The sequence below is a fragment of the Urocitellus parryii genome, chromosome 5 (assembly GCF_045843805.1).
Source record: "Urocitellus parryii isolate mUroPar1 chromosome 5, mUroPar1.hap1, whole genome shotgun sequence".
Classification (NCBI taxonomy): Eukaryota; Metazoa; Chordata; class Mammalia; order Rodentia; family Sciuridae; genus Urocitellus; species Urocitellus parryii.
The window spans coordinates 87,494,406-87,517,792 of NC_135535.1; the positions used below are offsets into that span (position 1 = coordinate 87,494,406).

The 23,387-nt window shown below is 35.3% G+C and overlaps 1 protein-coding gene across 3 annotated transcripts in view; it reads left to right on the top strand.

Moving 5' to 3' along the window:
• Sox5 (SRY-box transcription factor 5) overlaps nt 1-23,387 on the top strand; it is a 329,602-nt gene that overhangs the window by 295,071 nt on the left and 11,144 nt on the right. For 2 of the 3 annotated variants that reach the window (XM_077798717.1, XM_026392329.2), the window contains exons 10-11: nt 6,337-6,482; nt 23,010-23,118. In XM_077798717.1, the coding sequence (XP_077654843.1) occupies nt 6,337-6,482; nt 23,010-23,118 (255 nt within the window). The remainder of the gene's footprint in view (nt 1-6,336; nt 6,483-23,009; nt 23,119-23,387) is intronic. The other variant, XM_026392331.2, reaches the window with a different exon arrangement.

Consider the following 23,387-nt stretch of genomic DNA (forward strand, 5'->3'; position numbering starts at 1 on the left):
CCAATAAGCTTTAATAATCCATGCTATATGGCACAGTTTTTCACTGATAAGAAGACAGAATAACCAATGAAGGGGAATTGTAATGACAGATACTTTCAACTTAGAAATATGTACTTATTCCTTCAAAAGACTCTGTTATGTAGCAAAGGAATAAAAGATTGAAAAAGTTCCCTAAGTAATTCATAGACTGATGTGACAATCTTAGAAAAATGGAAGACACTGTGACAAAAAGTATTGACGAGGTTTCAAAAAGAGCAGATAAATGGGCCGTACCAAACTTGCCAAGGAGCATGTGGCAGGTATGTCCAAAAAGTCCACTGGGAAGTGGTAACATTACAATGAATTAATAAACACATGAGAAAGAGGGAGAAATTTAACAAAAGAGGAGCTTTGGGTGATAGGAAGAGGAAGGTCTGGGTTTGGAACAAGGAATATTTCCTGGGTGGCAATAACACTGGACTCATGGAGACTGTCAGGAGGGAAGGATAAGCAGTGTAGACAGCATCAAGAGACGTGCAGACCTCTATGCTCGAGTGTTTAAAGCTAGTCCAGAATGATGTTTTGGGGGAACATTAAAGTGTTTCAAAAGTTCCAAGGAATTAGGGAACACCTACATACCATTGTCTTGTCATGAACATTCATAATACATATTGTCATAGTAAAGATTTTGAAAATTTATGAAATTTTCAATTATGCAATTTAAAATTTTTGAAAATTTATCCAGTTAATTTGATATTTCCTACACTTATTTAAATATGGAATTCTTTTTTATAGACCATGATAGATCATCATTTTATGAAGTGCTACTTTTAAACAATAGGGTACTGAGAGAGATGGGTTTTTAAGCGAAGATTTTGACATCCAAATTTTCATTTTTGTAATATTTTATGTAGAAGCAGAGTAGGATATGAATTCAAAGAAAGTGAGTGTAAAGAGGGAAACCAAGTAGAGGATGAATGCATTAGCCAAAGTGAGAAATAAAGAGGCTTTAAGGAAAGCAGGGACCATGGGAGTGAAGGATAAAGTTGAAAGCTAGAAAGGTGGTATAAGTGTGAGAACTTGCTTGCCTTTTGTCTGGATAAGGTAAAGAAGACATATTAGATGTCTCACAAGTGGCTGGATGGAAAAGTGGAAAGGGCTATAAAATATAGAAGGAGCAGAATGAAGGCAGTAGGAAGATGGTGAATGCAACACTACAAATGCCGCATTTCAGTTGCTCCTGGGACATCCAACTAGAGAAGTTAGTAGACAGATAATTGTACCTGGAAACCAGGGCTTGAGGAAGTCCATACTTAATTTACAGTATTTTCAATCACCCAATAATTTTTAGGAACATGTTTAAGACTGAGGGTGCCATGTTGACTTTCTAGGACTGTCACAACAAATGACTATAAACTAGGTAGCTTATAAGAGAAATTCACTGCCTTGGTATTCTGGAGACTAGAAATCTGAAGTCAAGGTGTCAGCACAGTTAGTTTCTTCTGGAGGCTCTCAAGAAGAACCTCTTTCATGCCTTTCACCTGGTTCTTGGTGGCTGCTGGCAGTTCATGGCATTCTCTGGCTTTTAGATGCATAACTCCAGTACTTGCTTCCATATTGACATATTCCCCTGTCTCTCTGTGTCAAATCTTAGTCTACTTTTCTTCAAAGAATAACATTCATTGGCTTTAGGACTTTTACCCTAATCTCAGGGGGAGATCACCTCAAGATCCTTAACTGACTTGAATCTTCAATGACCCAATTTCCAAAAATGAGTGTTTTCCAAGTTACGGGGGACCAAAGCTTTAGATATATCTTTCTGGTGAACACAATTCAAGACATTTATAGAATATTCTGTTTCTTTTCTTTCCCCCTGGTCTAGCATTCATTATTAATTCTTTCCCTTTAGAATTTTTTTTTTACCGTTCATTTTATTTATTTATTTATTTATTTATTTATTTCTTACATAAATGACAACAATGGAATGCATTACATTTATAATTATCCATTCACCACACAATTTTTCGTAACTCTGTATATAAAGTATGTTCACTCCAAATTATGCCATTATACATGAACTCTCTTTTTTTTGCATTACAATTCTTAATACACCTTTATACCACAATTTATCATAGCTCTGTTTGTATATAAGGTATGTTGACACCAAATTCACATCTTTATATATTTTGTATAATGATGAGGATCTCCTTCCACCATCCATGCTATTCCCCTTCCCCCTCCCTTTCTCTCCCACACCTCTTCCCTATCTAGAGGTAATCTTCCTCCCATGCTCTCCCTCCCTACCCCACTTTTTTTCTTCTCTAAAATTTGTCTGTCCTTTCTTTTTTGCCCCTGATAATATACAAGCGGTCTTAAAGAGCACAAAAAAAAGAAAAACGTGAACATTTTTGAATGATTAAAAAGAAACACCAAGGGATAAAACATCAATTGTGGTAAATTTTAAAAAGTTATAGAATCTCACAAGTTTCTTACATTAATTACCCCTAGCCAGCATTTTCCAAATCTTATTTAAAATATTAATTAGAAGTCACATTGACCCTTGCCTTATCATTTCCTTTCTGCTGTGGAGACTCACCAAACCTTTCTTTCACTCGTAGTAGCTTCCTTTCTGATCCTGCCTCTAGGTGCAATCGCTACCTAAATTTATAATGAAGGCAGAATAAAATGTATCAAATGACCATTTTGGATCTCTTTGAACTCTGATGGACTTGACTTCCATTTCATTGAACCTCTATACCTACCAAGAAATAACATACCATTACAGATTTTGTTGTAATGTTCAAAGACATGTAATAAAAGTACTGTGAGAAAGCATATAGGAAAAATGAAAGAGAAATGAAAGGACCTAACAGTATGATACCAACTCAGATACCAACTCAGTTATCCTCCCTCATGTATTACTTCATTTCATTCTTCTATTAACTTTATGTTCATTTTACAGTTGAGGGAAATGGAAATTAAGTGTTATAATTTGTCAAATATCACACTTTCCAAAAAGTGGAAATCCAGATCCATCTGAATCCAGTTCCCAAATCTACATATTTCAATAGGCCACTTTGTTAAAAAAAAAAAGTGATGGTTAATGACTAACTTTCATGGCCCATTTATTACATTAAGAAGATATATTAACTCAGTTAATTTTGACAGCATTTGTCTTATCTATTGAGTATTATCCCCATGTAATCAGTGAGACAACTGAGACAATAATTTGTGCAGGTTATATTAGTAAGTAGTAAAACTAGGATTTTAATTCAGGCTTTCCCAACTTTAAAACATATACTTTGATGATTAAAAACTTGGACCAAAATTTGACAAGCAGGAGAAGAAAGGATCCCAGGCAAGACTATGAAGATGAAGGAAGCAGGAAGGAAAGGGAACAGAGGTATGATGAGAAACAAGAAAAGGAGTTCCTATAATGGCGGGATGGCCAATGCTGTCAGTCTGCAAGGAGTGGAAAGTGCCCTTGGATTTGGCAATGGAAAGACCTCAGGAATCAGGAATGTGAATGTAGTGGGAACTGCAGAGTAAAGAAAGAATGAGAGAGTATAAGATAAACAATCTTTGAGAAGCTTGATCTAGAATGCAAATAGAAACATAGTTGGAAAGAGAGGGCAAAACAAACTTATAGGAATTTTGTTTTAGAAGAGAGAAACTTCAGTATTTACAAGTTGAGGAGGTAGCAATAGTAGAGGAGATCAGATGTATGATATAATGAGAAACAGAACTATCAATGAAGAGAAATAGAAACCTAGAAAATTACTCAGAGGATTTTCCTTCACTGAAAGTAAAGACACCATTTTCATTGAAACAGGAGGGGGAAAGGGAGCATATACAGGGATTTGAAGCCAGCAAATGGTAGGAGTTGGGTGTGGACAGGAAGGTAAGTGTTTTGGCTTACTGGGCTTTCCAGAATCTGAAACAAAGTCATTTGTTGAAAAGAGGTAGTCAGCAGGAGTGGGCATTTGGTGACTTTGATGAAAATAAAATATAAAGAACCATCAGGTGAACCTAGATTGCACCTTTTTTAGTATATCAATGACCTTATGACTCAAGATAGGAAAATTTCTCATTTAATATTGTAATTAAAACTCAAGAGCAATGTTTATTTTAAAGTAACCACCATTTACACCTCAAAATGGAAATAGCCTATGAAGAACATAGGTTTGTCTCCGTTATCCACCTTTGGATAATTTACATTCCTCTTGTCTCTATCTTAACCATTTTCCTACACAGTGTTATCTTGGCAGTCCCTAAAAAGCATAAAGAATTCATGATCTTATTCAACACCATGTGCCAAACCATCTCAAATATATTTGTGTTCTGAAGAAACTAAATAGATTACATGGAAACTAAATAGACTTCAGAAATGAACTATCTCAGGTTGAACATAAACAGGGGCTAGAGGACAGAGAAATCAGGCTGATCCTTGTAAGATCTTACTAAATGAATGTACCCAGGCCAACACTGTCGTTTAAGAGTTGTACTTCTTTCCAGAGTAATAAAAGAACAGAACAAGCAAGGTCAGGAATAATAGGTGAAGGAGACTGTTCAGGAGAACTACATCAGGGGATGATATAAAGTTAAACACAATCATCCTTTAGAGTAATGTTAACTCTGAAGATCAGTCCTAGGTCTAAATAGTTGTTTTCAAATCATATTGTATTTTTAAGGAGCAAAGGTATTTTGTTCTTTGAATAAATTCCAATTACTAGCTTTGTAAAGCAAAATATATAATAGTTCTCAAGATTTCTGTTCCACCACCCACCGTGGAACTTATCTTTTGATGTCAAGAATACTAAGAAGACCAGGTGTAGTCTGTGTGGTAGGGGGAAAGGCATGGATCATTTAGAAACCCTCTACATTGAAGCACTGCACTAATCTTGACATCAGTTTCTTCAATAGAAATGTTTAAGCAGCAAGAAAATATTTTATATTTTTTTGGCAATCAACAGATCAGATAGAAGAGTCTAGCAATACAAGGAGCATGTGTAATCTGACATGATTAGACAAGGCTCTTTAGTACCAGAACATTCATAATTGAGACAAAGAAAGAGTATTAATAACACTTTCCTAACACGGCAGTTAGCCATTTTATATTTCCTTTCTTTAATCTTAGTGTTTTTCAACAAATCATGGGATTTAATAGCGTGTTTTGGCAGATTAGAGGATTTATGGCCCAGATGTTTTTTGTTCTAAAAATGGATTAGGGTGTAAAGTTTGCTGGAATCCATGGAACATGTTGAGGCAAGCCGGTCATTTTATGTGTGATTAGTGCCTGCCTTCTGTCTCACAGTCCCTCCATCTGTCACAATTCACCAATGGATCTGGTTAGATTTAGCCTCATGTCACAAACAAGTCCCTTTTCTGGGCAATTTCATATTACAGATTTCATTTTATGCCATTTTATGCCCCAGTTAAAAGATAGGGAGAAAGATGAGGTATTAGCTTTACTCTAAATATTTGCAAAAGCCATTGTTTTCCACTAGGATTCTACTCTAAGATCATACAGCACCTCATACTAATGTGCAGCAAATAAATAGATGACCAGTGTTAAAATTAAAGTTAAATTTTAATTAGTTTAGCACCTTGTCCCTATTATTCTTTACAAGAAATATTTGGTATTGTTTTTCACTGACTGGCTTGTGGAGCTGCAGACATTTAACCATCTTATTTAGAGAGTGAATTGTGACTACAGTTAACAATAGCCACAATTTCTGATCAATTACAGGTGCTTAGTTACATTCTGTGCTTGAAATTTAGCTTCTTAACTATTGCAAGTTTGCATCCATAGCAAACCACTGCCACCTGTAGTTTATTTCACCATAAATAGACTTAGGGGGGAAATGTTCTTCTGTTAATAATGATTTATTCCCTCTATATATGACAAACCTAATAGAGCTATACAAAAACTCTAAAATGACCTTTTTAATACTAAGAGAGGCTCAATAATCATAGTGGTAATTATCAATAACTATATCCTGTGGTAACATTCAAATATTCCTTGCATGAAAAAAAATCATACATAGGTTCTATTTTTGATTCCACCAAATGCTCAGATAATTACTAAAATTTGCTTAAGAGTACATTTTACACTTCTTTCTAAATATTTGGAAATGACCATATGTATATAAACATGTATTGATTACAGATGTTTGGCAACATGTATGATTATGTGAATCAGTCATCTATTATTCATTCATTTGCTTTAGATAAATTCAACAAAGAAATTATTATATGTCAAATATTAACCATTACTCCAAACAGAAGAGATTTCTGTGGGTTAAATTAAGGTTAGCTTACCCATGCATTTGCACATTTGATCTGTCTCCTTTCCAGGTTATTTAAATGACCATGATGCTGTCACCAAGGCCATCCAAGAAGCACGGCAGATGAAGGAGCAACTTCGGCGGGAACAACAGGTGCTTGATGGGAAGGTGGCTGTTGTGAATAGTCTAGGTCTCAATAACTGCCGGACAGAAAAGGTCAGTTCACGAAATAGCTTACTTTCCAGGAATACTTCATTAAAGTGCCTGGATGTTTTTCTTTTCTATTGTTTCTTTTTTGCTTTTCTTTAATCTACCATCCTCAGCATGATGGTTCTCCCGCCTGTTTTCTCTCCATCAATGCACAAGTCCCCAGGCCCATCTTAATCTAAACCATCTGGAAATGGGAAGAGTTATAATTCTCTTTATCCATCTCCAAACTTTATTGACAATTGATATCCACTTTTATACCGCCAGTTTGTATTAAAATTAAGTGGCATTTGAAATATCTGAGCCTGAGTGAAAGTTTTGCTTTACAGAGATGCTTAACTTGTATTTGAGGATGAGCTGGATTTGAAAATGCTGAATCTTCTTTAATCAGCATAAGCTTGGATGATACCCGTGCTCATATTCTAAGTATGTAGATCCTGAGCTTGTCATAATGTTTCCAGTGCAAAGCACTGTCAAGGGTTGGGCAACTGCACAACTGGAACATTTGTATCATGAAACAAAATGTGCTTTAAAAATTTTTGACATTATTTGTTACACTTCAAGTTAGTGAAACTTCTGAATTTGTCTGAGCTGTGATGATTTTAACCTGTTTTGTTTAAGCATACATTGTATTTTTTTTTTCTTGTAGTTGGATACAATATCTTTATTTTATTTATTTATTTTTATGTGGCGCTGAGAATCTTGCACGTGCTAGGCGAGTGGTCTACCCCTGAGCCACAAACCCCAGCCCCATAAATTGTATTTTACACAGAAAGAAATGTAGGCAATTATAGAAGAATTAGAATGGGGTACCTCTTTGGTAATATTTGATGTTTTGAATGGAGATCTTAAAATGTTACTGAATCCCCTGTAGTAGATAAGGGGGAAAATGATCGGCTACTTAGCAATAACTTGGAAGTTCATCATCATGGGAAGTGTATGAGCCAAACAACATTGTTCAGAATGAGTAGATTGCTAATTTGGATAGGTAGCTGGTTTCCCAGCTTTTATATGGAAGTAAATGCACTATCGGTAGGCAGCGAGCAATCTGCATAGTGCAGGTGACATGGAGGGTCACAGCTCCTTTTTTCTTGAGTTCTTACATGGGTAAAATTCAGGATAGGAATACGATTTCAATTCTGCTCTGTTTCCAGAGGGGAGAGCAAAGCATGGGTCAGGAGACATCCCTTTCAGCCTTATAAGAAGTGTGACATCGGTGCAGTGAGGAGGACCCAAAATTTTTCTAGCTAAGCACCAGAAGAGAAAGGGAAAAGCAAAGTGACAGCTCTAAGAAGGAATGATAGCAAGCATAAAGGAATTTATATTCAAATATTTAAACATTCTTGAAAGGATGCTTGAACAGAAATTCCTTTTCTGTGCTCCCCATGTAGAAATGAGTTTAACACTCAGCCAGATGCTAATGCAAAGTGACTCAAGCTATTCCTCGCAAGCATAGCTAAATTGCCGTTATTTGTTAAGCGCATTGAATTCAGCTGTGGATACAGCAGTTGGTTGCATTCAGCAAGCATCTGTACCCTTTTTTTTTTTTTAATCCTCCAAAGCAGAGACAACTCTACCTATCTCCCCCCTCTCCTCCCCTGTGCTGGCTGGGAATTGTCAAGTGACAACCGACCAAATCCTTTTGGACAGGAAGCCTTCATCCTGAGTTCTATATACTTGCAAAACAGGCCTTGTGGTTGGATCAGGGAGCCCATTAAAAGCACTTTGATGGTATGGAAATTCATCTTCATGAAGCTCCTAGGCCCCTAAGCAGCATGCTGTTTAGCTGTGGTTACAGATCAGTCATTCACATCGGAGGGCAATAATTGTGCTGACGGCTTGTAAGGCAATGGAAGTACATAAAATAATCCTGGGCCCTCCACCATGGCACTGTGAGTTAATCTTCTCTAATACAGATCAGCTGTTGTTCTAACGCATGACTTTATGCTGGCTCCAGTGACTCTGTGCGGCCTTTTGATTAAGTAACAGGAGTGGAACCATCTGCATTTACTTTATTCCATACTTGGCCATTGTAAGGGGACCTTTTTCCACTTCTTGTCCACCTCCACAAACATACTTTATTTTATTTCCTTGATTAGCACCTCTAATTTGGGTTGCAAGAGTGAGAGTTGCCTTTGTTGAAAGCTACAGCTTCAATATTCCTTTCTCTTTTTGTGGAGTTAAAACTACTTCAACAAACAAATCTATTTTGAAGTCATACCTGCCAATACCTATTGGCCAATTAAGATGTCTGTATTCTTGAGAAGATTGTATTCCTAAGTCTCTTTAGCACGTACTTTACATGTAGTTGAATTAAATCCCAAACTCATGTTTTTATTGGTTTTTAAGAGAAAAACTAAAATTTTGCAAATGAAGCAGTTCAACTATTGTAATAGTCTGACAGACCCTCATATAAGTACAACTTCTCCACCGAAAGAGCTGAATTAGCTCAATCCCTCCTGTGACTCTAGCATCTGAGAATGAATTAAGATCATAGCTACTCTTTGAAGCAGGTCTTACCATGGTTTGTGGTTCCTCCTTCCTGTTCAACTAGGTATGTCTGTGCAACCCTGGAGGTGTAGTTTTTGAACCAGAAAATATGGTCTCCATTTTTATACAGCTTACAGTTTAAATCAAATTATTATTTTGACTGTTTTACATGTTTATGTGAGTGAGCCTGTCAGGACTGAATAAAGAGCACTCGTTTCTTAGCATAATCAGTTATATATGTGTGATGACAAAAGTGATACATATTCTCCCACAGAAAGAAACATTGCTATGCATATTGTGCTGTTATTCTCCTAATACCTACCTTCTTTTAGATTTTTATAATCATTCAGCTTTATCCAGACCCAGTGCAAATGCAGTAATTGGTTTGAAATTTTGCTTCATAGTTCTTGAGGAAAGACAAACAGAATATATGATAAATTATTTTAATATTTTGTACTATTATGTTCTCATATCATTTGAATCCCCCCAAAAAGGATATTGATATTTTTCTATCTAAAATAATACTCATAACTTTCTAAACCTGTAAAGTATGTGAAAGATAAAGAGTGAGGGAGACAAAGTAGAAAGAAAGAGGAGCTAGATAAAGGAAAAAAGGAGAGAAAAGAAGTCCATCCTGGTACTTTAGATTAGTCTAAAACATGCACAATAGCATGACCTGAGATCCAGATAATTAAAATCCTATAGTGGAAATCTGTTTTCCGGGGTGCACAAACCTTGTACACATTAATTCTTCCTCACATCTCAAAAAGCCAGCATGGTTGTCCCAACTCAAAGGTCTTAATTCTGAAAAGCTGTAATTGGACAGTGAAAACAATTAGAGGTGTGAAGATAGGGACAAATGTTTTTCCAGTGATATGAACCAAAACATCATGAAAGTCATTTTTACTGAAACACATTTTAATTGAAGACTTCTAAAAGATTTTTCACTTCTTTACTTTTCTTGGAAGTGTTTCAACAAACCCAAGAACTGTGTGTGTCAGGTTTCTTGGAAACTCTGGGACATAGTGTTATTTATAATTGTCATTGCTGGTTAATTATAGACTGATTGTGTATTCAAATAATGTTATCTTTCATCACAGCTCGGTTACAGATAACACTGTAACACTAATCCCAGTGTTGTGGATGAAAAAGTAAGTTTCTCAGGTAGGAAGGAATAAAAGAAGACTCTCACATATTTGTTTTGTTAAAAAATACTCACTTTACTTCATTAACACACAAACGACATAATTTTGACTGTAGGGCCAACTGTGTAGCAGGTTCCAGACCTTGTGTTTGAAGGGATCTATACCTAATAGACAATCATCTAACCTCAGTTTTGGTGCTCTGAACCTACCAGGCAGTGTTAGTTAAAGCAATGAGGACCCAGCATATGCAACTGAAATGTGGAATAGACCAGAAGTTTCCCAGCTGATTTCCCTCATTGCAAGTGTAGCCTTATGGAAAGACTGTGCCTTTGCAGCCCTATCTGTTAGAAATATCTCTTTTAGATTGCATCAGGCAGTCTAAATACGATAGCTTAAATAGTGCTTAATTGTTATCACATAACAAAGTTCAGGAGTTGGAGGTTGGTGGCCTTAGTCCATCCAACTCAATAATATCAGGGTTGAAATCTCTGTGACTTTATTGGTTTTTCTGAGTCACAAAATTGTTGCTGACCATACAGCTATCTCACCCACCTGAGGGCAGGCTGACTTGGAATAAAGGAGTTTTCTCTTTGCTAAATTCAGCCTTGATTCACATGGGAATGTTTTATTACCTCTAGATTACAGGTTTCCACCAACATCTCATTGGCTAGAACTGAATATGTGCACATTTTTTAAGGAAATTCCTGTCCAAAAAGAGAAAAAAAAAAAGACCTAAATTGATGGCAGATTATTTTATGTAAATGAATTAAATAAATTATCTTCCCTGAGGTCAAGGGAATATCTTGAGATAAAAGGTAGGGAAGAAGGACCAGAATGACATTTGGATAGGAAAAGACAATAGACACAACTGCATTATAAAAATGATATCAAATCTCAGCCTTCAAGAAACTGGGTTATTTTGTTTGTTTTCTAATCACTGCTGTCTAGCTACCTTTTGCTCTTCCACCTTTATGTGTCCAGAGCATTATACCATGTGGCAGTTCACAAAGAATTAAATGACTTACAAGCATATGCATAGGAAAACATTGCTTGATGACATTTTAAATATACGAATGTGTGTTCACACACATGCTCTATACATGTTAAGATGGCTTGCTTTCTTATTTTAAACAGATGTCACTCACACAAATAAGCATGCAAATGTATGCATATATTTCATAAGGTAGAAAATTTATTCACCAAACATTAATTGCCTACAGTGTACCTGGAATATAAGCAAGCACACATGTTATGAATTCATCTAAAATTGAAAATAATTGCTAGGAGAATGTCTTTCTTTTCAGGTTTAAGGAAAATTCTTTGTAAATTTCTATAGGATAAAGTGCAAATTTGGTGAAAAACATGTATATTTTAAATAATAATTTACTCAGTAGTGATAGCAGTTTCTCGTTTGGGCTACTTGTCAGTCATATTCACAAGAAATCCTTTCACAGATTATTTAGGCTGATTCATAAACAAAGGTAAATTTTATGACTGTGGTGCTTGGAATCTCTTCTGTTACAACCTCTCTTTTCAGCCATTGTCAGCCCTTTTCTTTCCCTTTAACAGAGTGCCAAACATGAAATGACAGTGACCAATGTTGACTTAATGTGGATGTTTAATAATGAAAAAAAGTGTGTCGTTCCCAGCATTAGTTACAAATGGCAGTAAGTGTATCGGATGGCAGCCCTGTAATAATTTTACATCCATCATTCTTTCTGGATGCTTCACTGGCCATCTGATGGATGGGGCCAGTGGTGTTAACTCTTCGGAAACTGACACAGTGCATCTAGTTCAGCGTTATCTAACACATGCTCCTTCCCTTAGATAAGAAGGCCTGCGAGGAACTGAGAATTATAAGCTTTGCTTTGAAAAAGTGAGTATGAAGGAACTCATGCCTCTCCATTCAGTGGAGAAGGCTTCAATTAATGATTTCTAGATGGCTTTTGTAAACATCACCTCTGGTTAAAATGAATCAAATAAGTCATATTTGAATTCCGTATTTCAGTGATCAGAAGAGCCTCACAAAGGAGGCAGGCATGGTAGGGAAATACTTTTGGAAGCGATAAATAAGATAGATCATTGCAACCCTGTGGAAAAGCAGGAGATATTATAGGGCATGTGTGTCTTTTAAAAAGTTCCCAATCTTTTAAATCCTCTGGCTAGGATTTGCCTAGGAACAAATTAGAATATTTCAATTTTAATTGAAAAATTTATTTGTATAAAAGTGAGTATATATTCTTAATATCTATATTTGCATGTAATTCTTTATTTGGTGACTTTAAAGATACACAGAATCTTAAGTTGAATATTTGTCTTTTTATTATTAGAATCTCTCTATCCTAAAAATGTATAAAATGGGACTGCTTTCTAGCAACCAATTATTAGAAAATCTAGACCAGCTCTTTATATGCAAGTTGGCATTTGATCCTTTGGTTTTCTTTCCTTTTGTTTTTCATTCATGAAACCTTCTTAATTCTGAGTATCTTAGCTAGGGAACACTTCTTATGGGATGGAGGGGAAGAGGAAACCCCTTGGTGAATATTATCAGCACAGAGCAGCCAGTTTTCAAAAACCATGACAAAAAGGCAAATAGGTATTATGTCATCACCCATCCATCACTCTATATGTCAGTCTTTCAATAATTCCAATCGACATTCTCGACAGGCTGGTGCAAGTTAAAGGGGCTGTTTGTTTCTCGAAATTGAGCATAGTCCGTCTATAGCCTTTTGTTCCAGACTGTTTTCTTCTATGTCTTTTCATTTCTTTCTTTTTCTTTCTTTCCTTTTTGGGGGTATTTAATTGAAATACATGCCGAGTTTGCAGACTGCAAAGATCAGAGCTGTTTTCGTCCAGCAGTGGTAACTATGCATTAAACATTTTGATTTGTTTGAGCTTGAAGTTTAGTCCTTTTTTGCCATTTGCTTCATGGAGTTTGTGTATATTTACAGCCTCTGCATTTAATGGCCACATGCCTTATTTTCACAGATGGCCAGTGGAAGACTTTTTCTTTCTCTTAGTATAGCCCGCTTTCAGTTTTGCTACATTTGTCACAGTGCCACTACTTGCAGCTAGCAAGTGCCCACGCTTGGTGGGGAGCAATTATGGTGTGAGTTTTTAAGGAGCTTTTTAAAGGTTTTTTTTTTTTCAGTAAACTTTTTATGGTTTAATTTTCAAGCCTAGAAAAGCTGTGCATGTTTTCAAACAGAGAGTCTTGTGTTCTTTACATCATTCTGGTAGAGGGGTTAGTGCAGGATGGTCCAATAAAATGAGACTCATAGGGCATGCCAAAGTGGGCTTCCAGAGACACCCACAGGCCTCTCTGATGAGTGAAAGTGTCTCTTCATCTAAGGATATGGGTATCTCCTAACAATAGTGTTTCCTTAAAGAAAGGAAAACACTAAGTAAAGCATAGTCTAGCTATTTTAGAAGTATATTTCCACAGTGCATAGGTAAAAGACTAAAAGAATATTCAATAAAATGTGAACAATAGTTATGTCAAGGTTATGGGGCTGTACATTGACATCTCTGTTGCCACATTTCTAGATTTTCTGAAGTTTCTGTAAGACTCATTTTTGTTATTGGACCAGAAGAATTATTTTTATGAATGTAGCCTATCAGAATTTGTTTTCCTTCCTCTTTCCATTGATCCATTTCTATTCCTCAAGATCAAATTGCTTCTTTACAAAAATTGCATAGTAAGACTCTGCTCTGACATAGAATTGTTCTCAATTATCCCTTTATATTTGGTAGATGTATCATATCCTCTAGTATCATGTTTTTCCAAGCTATTTACAATATGAACTAAAAGTCACATTTAAATATTTAAATATTCTAAATTTAGCATTTATTTCAAAGGAATAATTACCAAATTATTACTAGCAATAATAATTTCTAATAATATTTAACCATTCCCAGCACTCCTTTCTCCTCTTTTATAATTGAGAAAGACATTTTTTATGCCTATGAGTCATAGCAGCAATAAAGACTATTAATATTTATTTTGTAATTTAAGATTTGTTGGGCTTTTACATCATATTTCAATTTCCTAATGTAAGTATCAGAGTATAGTCTTTGTGTTACTTTTTTCTTAGAAAAAAAATCCTGAAATTTGACATTAGAGGAATTCAAATGGTAGATCAGATTTTTTATCTAGGTCCTCTGGCTCCAAGTCCAGACTGTTTTCTAAAGGATCATGGAGGAGAACATGAAGAAAGTAACCCAGTGCCTATTTGATGAGCTTGTGACCAGAGTTAGGCATGTGTATTCTTTAGCACATTTCTGAGACTATCACAAAAGTTTCATTTAAGCCATCAACCTCTCCAAAATTTGTATATTTTTTCCCTAATTTTTTCCTAGTTTGACTCCCTCACCCTTCAATAAGGAATGAACAGGGAAAGCATAGAGAAATATACCCAATCTTCTTTCCTCCGCTTCTCCTAGCAGTTCTGATAAAACATGGAATGGTGTTTTAGTTGTTCATTAAAATGAGATTTTAAATATCTATTCTGGTCTATCTTTTTTCTCTCTCTTCACCTAAAACTACCAGGGATAATTGAAAAGTGAACCATAACCCTGTTGTGCCTGTTTCTATTTGTCAGACCTAGCAGCTCTGAACCAAGTCATGACTCTTTAAAATAGTCCCGTTCGATTTATTTAAATGAAGTAAGTACTGGCTACCAAGGCTACATTTGTAAGAATGCTGACAATTTTATAGCTTTTATTCCCTGCAAAGGAAAAATTAAAGAGAAAAATCCTATATATTTCTGAGGCTCAGTAACCACATTACCCATTGTTTATGGAACAATTATCAGGCAACATTCTGGTTTTCTGTTTACATTTATGCAGTCCCCCCACCTATTGGACATCCTGTGTCCGTTAGGAATTCTATTACTTTTCTTCGTTGGCCTCCTATTTTTCTCACATTAATTCTTCCGATTTGACTCAGTGTACAAAGTATGTGTGTCTACCCTAGTGAGAAAGAACAGCAAAGGTTTTTGTAGGCGTTGGTTGAATCCTGACCACATATACAAACACTCGAAATCCCAAGTCTTCATTTTCTTTGCTCTGCCTGCCCTCCCCACATGTACACACCATAAGCACTGCAATGACAAATAAGCAAGAGGGCCCGCCCTGTGTTTTGCCATGACACTATTCATGTGTGCCTGCTTTGTGAGTTATTTGTTTCCACACATTCCTTTTGGTGGCTTTTCTGAACACTCCACACCCAGGCCATAATGACTTCTTCCTCTGCATGCCAGTGGTTCCTTTTTCAAGGACTAAATTAGTCTTGTTGAATTTGGACATAACTGTGCCTTTTACAAAGTACCTGAATCTGTAAGTCTAATTGTTTGGGGACAGTCTCCTCCCAAAATATATCTGAATAACCATCATTTGTTTTGTTTTTCATAATTTGAAATATCTTCTTTGAATTTAAGAAAATGATTATGAAACTCAACTATCAATGAAGTGGCTTGAAGTATTGAAGCTTATTAATTAACAACTTTTGAGGGAATTGTCATTTATAGAGAAAATATGCAGTTTTATACATTTGTCCCAAATATTTCAAGTCTGTTGTATGGAGTTCAGTCAAATAGGACATACAAAAATCATGGAATTGTAGGTTTGAAAGAAAATTAAAAGGGCCTTCCATCTGACCTGTCATCTGATGTTGAATTGCCTCTTCAGTATGTCTGATATGCCAGGCAGGTAGTCATAGGGCCAATACTTGAAAACCTCCAGGGAGATGAAATTTCTTACTTCCTGAGGCAGCGTATTCAGTGGATAGACAGCTCTGTGGGATTACATTTCCTTTGGTGATTCATTATCTTTTTTTTTTTTTTTAGTTGTAGATGGACACAATATCTTTATTTATTTATTTTTATGTGCTTCTGAGGATCGATCCCAGTACCTCACATGTTGGAGGCAAGTGCTCTACCACTGAGCCACAAACCCAGCCCCTGACTCATTATCTCCTACCTGATAATTCATAACCTTTGAATTACATATGGTCAAATTCTGTTTTTATTTCACAAATAACAGGTCTTAGTTCTTCTTAAACTCAGAGGTTCTTAAGACATTTAAGACAGCTATTGTTGATCTTCTCTTCCCATTCTAAAACACTTTTTCAGGGTCCTTTATAATTTTCCCATCATGACAACAAGGATATTGATAGAATAATCCAAATGTGAGTCAAGTCCAAACAATTTTTGTCATTTAGCTTGGTTGCTCAATGGTCTGCGTTCCATTTCCTACAGAAAAAAAAAAAGAAAAGAAGAAGACAAGGACATTGTAATATTTTCCTGAGCGGATCCATTCTAGCTTCTTGTTATCACATTCTCTATCAAAGTGCTTCAAGAAATCTTTGTAGCAGTTATTTCTGTCTTTTCTGGAATATATGTTAAATGCTCATGTCATTGTTGCTTAAATTTCTCTCTTCATGAAAAGTGAAATTAGTTATTTGGCATCAACTTTTGAATGATTCTTCCCCTTTATAATCAACTCCTCAAAAATGATAAATAAGAAAAGAAAGAAAATCAATCAACAAATAAAATATCATAGTTTGCCTAGGTGTGAATTTTCTATATTACTGAGGAGCAAGGAAGGAATTTGTCCATGGAACAGATGGGGAAAGTAATAGAAATGTATAGGGGAAAGGTGGCAAGGTATATTAGTGAAGAAAAAATGCAAATGCTGAATGTATCAAGAGAAGGATAATTCGTAATTTTATCATTCATCAGTGAATCTACTTTTCCCATTTGGATATACTCAATTTGCTGTTAAAAGTTTTACATTTTCAAGAAAAATGACTAATAGGATTCATAAATTTTATCCACAGGTTATATTACTTCTTACAAAATTATTTATTTATACTAAGACTGTTGAATTTGTTAAAACTGTGTTTCTGTCTAAACTATCCCGTATATCTTCAACTTCATACTACTTCCTAAGAAAACATGATCTGTCCATATATTTCACTTTGATCAGATTGCTGGTGAAACTATGCTCCTAAGAAGTTTTGCTATAGTAAACTATACTTCAAGAAACTTCTCATGAAGCTGGCTGCTAAATTTCATAAAAGAAAATTAGATTGTAGGACAAAATTATGGGTTTAATTCAGGAGGGGAATCTCTGGATTTATAAGGAAAAACAACATCAGAATTTTATAGGGCTAATTTTGTGGATAACTGGAGAGAAGACATGAATGGACCTTTTAAACCCCTTAGTTCAGAGATCCCTGTGATCATCTGATAAAGAAAGTGATTGGAAAAATAGTCCTCAAGGATACCAGATTCCAGAGTTTCTATGGATTTTCTAGTGGATAAATTCATATTTAACCAGGGTAAAATTAGCAAGATTTCCTTAACTTGCATTTTTATTGAAGTTGAAGGAAAGAGTTTCTTTCTTTGTGGGTGAATGTTTGTGTGTATATATTTATATATAATTTATACGTAAATTAAAGAAAACCTTTTCTCTCACTTGTGCTATAAGATTATGTGGGTGGATTGTTACTTTCGGAAAAATAGAGATATCAGTAAGCAAGAATGAATTTGGGAGGTTGAGGGGTGGTCATATACCTTGTTTCTTTAGGTTTAACTCGGGTGATGAATAAAATCTCCAGCTGATTAATCGTTCTGACATTGTAAATAATCTCTCATCCTCTTTGGTGGCCTGTGAGGTTCACATATTTGGAGGGTAAATTCCTTTTTTGTTTCTTTCTTCTTCCCTGTGTCATTAGTATAGTAAGAGACCATAAAAAAGTGCAGCCAGAAGGGGTTTAACTGTTACTGAGTCAACATTTGACAGTCACACTCTCTTCTGTCATTTCATGCATGTGCTTTTTATGAGTTTTATAGCTTTGAGAGCTTTATTTCAGGGGTGTCCATTATGATAGCTGATCCACAGCCCATCTCTCTGTGTGTGTATGTGTGCCTGGTGGAGAGCAAATCTCATCACTTTTACGAATCCCAATTTCGGGGAGTTATAGAACAACCACCTACACATGCGTGTTTAATTTAGGATTAGGTAACTGAGGAGATATCTACCTCCTCTCAGGTACAGTTTGTGCTTTCCTTTATTTTGACTCTTCTGTGAAATATGCACTTAGGCTGTCTATTTGAGCCTTTACAAACAGTTAATTTTTAGGTTTGGGGGTTTTGTGGGGTGTTTTGTTTTGGGTATATATTGAAGTAATAGAATAGGAAATATGTTCATTTTACACATATGTATGAGATTTATATTATGGAACTGGAACTCATCATGCTTGAGTATAAACAGAAAAAAATATATAAATAAAATGATCAAATATATTTTAGTAGATGATAGACAAGAGGGAAAAACACTCAGCAATTTTGAAAGTTGCTACAAAATTTATTGTTTGTAATTCATATTTCTCTCTTATCCTAGCCATAGATTATACAGAATCATTACCATAATAGAGAACTCAATATTTGAATTGAACTATTCCTCTAATCCCTCTATGTTAGGAATGATATTTGTCTTTTAAATTTCCCCATTGAATTATTTTTTTCTAATATTAAAACCATACCTATCTTAAATGTTTGCAAACTCATAAGAATATATCACATATTTAAACCCCATTTTACATAATAGGATTCTGGGTCTCAGGGAGGTTAATTGATTTGTCTAAATTGATATGGCTAATACATATGACATAGTTTGGTTAATATTTTTTAACCACAAACATGTCCTTTCTCTATTAATCCTTGTAGCTTTTTGCCATTCAAAATAGTTGTGGCTTAGAAGGTATGACTCTATACTAACCACTTCTATACATGACCACAATCAACCAATTGTGCACGTCTTTAGATATCTCTTGTCTCTCCTTGTCTCTCCTTGTTGATTCCCACCCTAGTCTTGTACTACATGCAAACAATATACATGCTATTTTCCATTATGCAAGTGACTTGATAAGCCAAAGTCCAGTTGCTATATTCCCCAAGAGAACATTAATAATAACTCTTTGGGTACTGAGGGTCAGAATTACTCATTTGAGCCCAAGAAATTATATAACCCGCAACTATCTTTTCTTCTATAGATGAGACACAAATTCATTGGATTTTTTTTTAAAGAGAGAGTGAGAGATAGAGTGAGAAAGAGAATTTTTAATATTTATTTTTTAGTTTTTGGTGGACACAACATCTTTGTTTGTATGTGGTGGTGAGGATTGAACCCGGGCATCACACATGCCAGGTGAGCGCGCTACCACTTGAGCCATATCCCCAGCCCTTCATTGGATTTTTGTTGAAGTCAACGTAGGGCCAGAAGATTTTTCAAGTACTAATGAGCTTAACCTCCTTGATCTTAGCAAACCTGCAGAGTTGTATAAGATTAGATACTCTAGATAGGACTCATGTTTCCAAAGTAAATCTGTTTGATAACCAACTACCAGTTTTCATTTAAGAAAGAAAGCCACTGGATCTTTTTATTTGGCCTTTATTTATAAATCCCAAATACTCTAATTTTAACGATTTCATAGTAATTAATCTCTTTGTGCCCTCTATTCTAAGATTACTCAGAGAAGTTCCAAATTTTGGCAAGAATTCCTTTTTTTAAAAGTGAGAAAGAAGAGAGAGAGAGAGAGAGAGAGAGAGAGAGAGAGAGAGAGAGAGAGAGAGAATTTTTTAAATATTTATTTTTTAGTTTTCGGTGGAACAACATCTTTATTTTATTTTATGTGGTGCTGAGGATCGAACCCAGCGCCCTTCGCATGCCAGGCGAGTGTGTTACTGCTTGAGCCACATCCCCAGCCCAAGAATTCCTTTTAATGTGTTTACTTCTCTTTAATTTTTGCTTTCTTTCTAATACAGAGAAGGTAGGGAAGAGAAGGCTAACAAATTTGTCCATGTTGGATCATCATTTTAATAGTACTAAGAGTGCAGAAAGTGTGTTAAGTTGGGTTGTGTTTTAGATCATTGACCTTAAAAATGGAGGCATGTGGCACAAATTTTTTTTTTGTACAAATTATTGACGAATGTGATTTTTATAAGAGCTAGTGGAACCAAGATTATAAAGCTGGCAAAGATTGTTACCTATCCTATCAGTATTTCTGTTTCTCCCATGGTCATGCTCACTTTCTTTGGCCCATTTTCAACATTTTCCCACCTATTCTCTTCCACCTACCATCTACTACCTTTCAACTGCCTCTATTTAGGAGGGATTTTATTATAGGATATTTGAGAATCAAAGTATTTTCATATCAAGTGGTATTAGATATGTGGAAAGAGGCTTTTGCATAAGGAACTATATAGGGCAAAGAACAGAATCATGAATGGCAGAGTTTTAGAGACGACAGTACATAGATAGATACTTTGGGGGAGGGAATTACTGAGGATGGGGAACTAAAATGAATGGGTGGGAGGAATAGTTCAAGTATATTAGTATTTGAGTTTCATAACATGTGATTGTTTCTTTCTAACACTCTTGAATAGCTTGAATTTAACTGTTGAGAACTATGCTTAAATCCAACCCATTCTTTTGGTGACTCAATATGCTATCCAGGCTTTGAGCTACATGTAAATTCATATCTACCTCTTACATAAGAATTGTATGATAAACCTTCTAGGATCACTTTTCATATGGAATTATATGGACATTATTTTCCTCTTGGGTGATTTTTATCTCCTCTTCCTTGCATCAGTTTCTTTATGTCTTTTGAGTTTATTGTCCACCAGTTTTTCTAAAATGTAGCAATGGCACCATTTATATTTATATGCTGTTGTGATGTGTTTTGTTTAAAGGCACATCACATATTCTCCATTTTCTACAATTACCTCTCCTTTTTCCCCATTCACATGCCTGAGAATCGTTATACAAAGGGTCGTACAAAAGCACAGTTTACCATGTTAATTTCCACTGTCTCCCACTGACATTGCCTTGAGAAGTACTGTAAGCTCCACTTTGGGGCAGCTAATTGAATCATTTTATTATGCTATGTGCTTTAGAGGTAGGTAGTTAGAGGTTACTTATTATAAAAACTGATTGCAACTTCCCCGCTCATCATTTGTTAATTTAGCCTCTTGGTAAAATGGCACAAAATCCATAGAGCTCTGAACTCAAAACCTTAGAAGACACTTAACATTTTATTCCTTTTCTATGCCTATTGCCTTTATTTTGCTATTTCTTCTTGAAATTTTTTTCTTCAGAATGAAGTATTCTCTAGAAAATATGTAGTATTATTTCCCTATACACTGTTAAATCAAAACTTGAGAGGTGATCCATGCCCGGCACATTCCCCAAAGAAAGTACAGTACAGTCTTCATTGACCCAGGGAATGTCAGATCATGTTGATGGAATGTGGGTTTTTTTTTTTAATGTAACTGTCTTTTATTTTAACAGCTACATTTACTAGAAAGAGTCTGTTAAGCTAGTGTCCTTGGAGCTCTTGAGCTCAGGTGAATAAAGAGCAGACTCTCTCAGCAAAAGGTATCCAGAAGATATTAAACTGCTAAAAATGCCAACCCAAAACAAATTGAGCCAGATTCTTCATTTTAAATGTCTAACTAATTTCTACATTAATACCACATAATTCTATAGAAATAAAGTTAGCATAAACTATTTTTGTTTCCCTGCTGCATTGTATACTGATTGACAATTAAAAATATTTTTCTATTAAACTATGTACAGACTTTGATGAATAGAGTATAGAAGTTTCAAGGCCAGTGACTTTAGAGAAATTTTTATCTAGTTGGTACAATTATAGAATTGTCACAGATTTTACAGAGATAAAGAATGTATTATATTAAGGATGTCAATGTCCTATTAGTTCTTGGTGAGAACATGAGTTAGGCTCTTTACCTATAATACAATTATCTCAAATACTTGATTATTTTCTTTGAATACATTATTGCATCAATAGCTATTCTGCAGTGTATGCAGTTCACTAGTACAATTCATGTCCATGTTCCTCAGAAAATGTGATGAAGAGTGTTATAAAGAAATTTGAGCAAATGTTATGAGATCCAAATAGATGCTTTTCTTAAAACTATTTTGGAACCACATCATCCTGAGAGTAATGCTGGAAAGTTCAAGAAAAAGCATCAACCTTTCATTGTATGCTTTTTCAGTTCTTAAAGTCACCCAATCTCTCAATTTGGAAGCAATTTAATATCTTATGTGGCTTAGATTAAGCACTATATTTTCCTTGAACAGAATTTAGTTTGTAATGCCTTGTTCTCCATGAATGCAAATCATACACTGCATGCTTTTAAATGACTTGATGTCTTTGCAGATCTAATTTTGGTATATTTGTATCTCAAATAATTCGCCAACTCAATATTTTGGCTTAGCAATCCAAATCAAATTGTGGTCCAAGTAGCAGGCACTCACATTGGATGTACAGAGACTTGACAAGCAATTAGCAATGAATATTTAAATGTCTTCATTACCCTTGCATGAGAAATGCAGATGGCATTTAGGGAGATGGCAACCAGAGGGCACTACTGTGAATTATGTTTCTACATTTGGTCACCTGACTATTGGAAGACTTTCTCTGGGCCCCATGCCACTCCTGTACTTCTACTGTCTGGCTAAAAATAAAACAGGCATTGGAAATGTAGAACAGGTTGCTTCTGTGAAATTTCTATGCACATTTTGTGATTTGGGAAGGTTGTCTCCAAGAATCCCAGCATATCTCATTTAGGCATACCAAACCCAAAAGCCAAGACTTCATAGGGTTTATAAGAATCATGGTTCCTTCAAAAATCCTGCTATTCATTTTCTTTAATCACCACAGTATAATGTACTGAACATTCACAGGTGAATAAGCCAAAATCCCATCCCTTCCAGAAGCTATTGTATGATATGTGGTCCAGGAGGGAAAAAAGCCTTCAAATAATTATTATTCCCAAACTGACCTCCCATTTTCAATCTCTTTTTAAAGGAAAAAACAACACTGGAAAGTCTGACTCAGCAACTGGCAGTTAAACAGAATGAAGAAGGAAAATTTAGCCATGCAATGATGGATTTCAATATGAGTGGAGATTCTGATGGTTTGTGAAAATCATTCGTATCTATTTCAATAATGTACAGGAGTATTTAGTGTCAATTAAAACTGCTAAAAAATAGACAAGGCAGTCATTTCATAACTGATACAATAGATGCTTCACATGTACCAAGCAATTCCTGGGTACCAAGCAGTCCACGGAGTGCTTTGCATAGATCATCTTGGTTAAGGCCTACCACAACCTAAAAGTACTTTTACAGATAAAGAGATCAACCCTTAGAGTTCAGAATCATTCTTTTTCCAAGGACGCAGGGC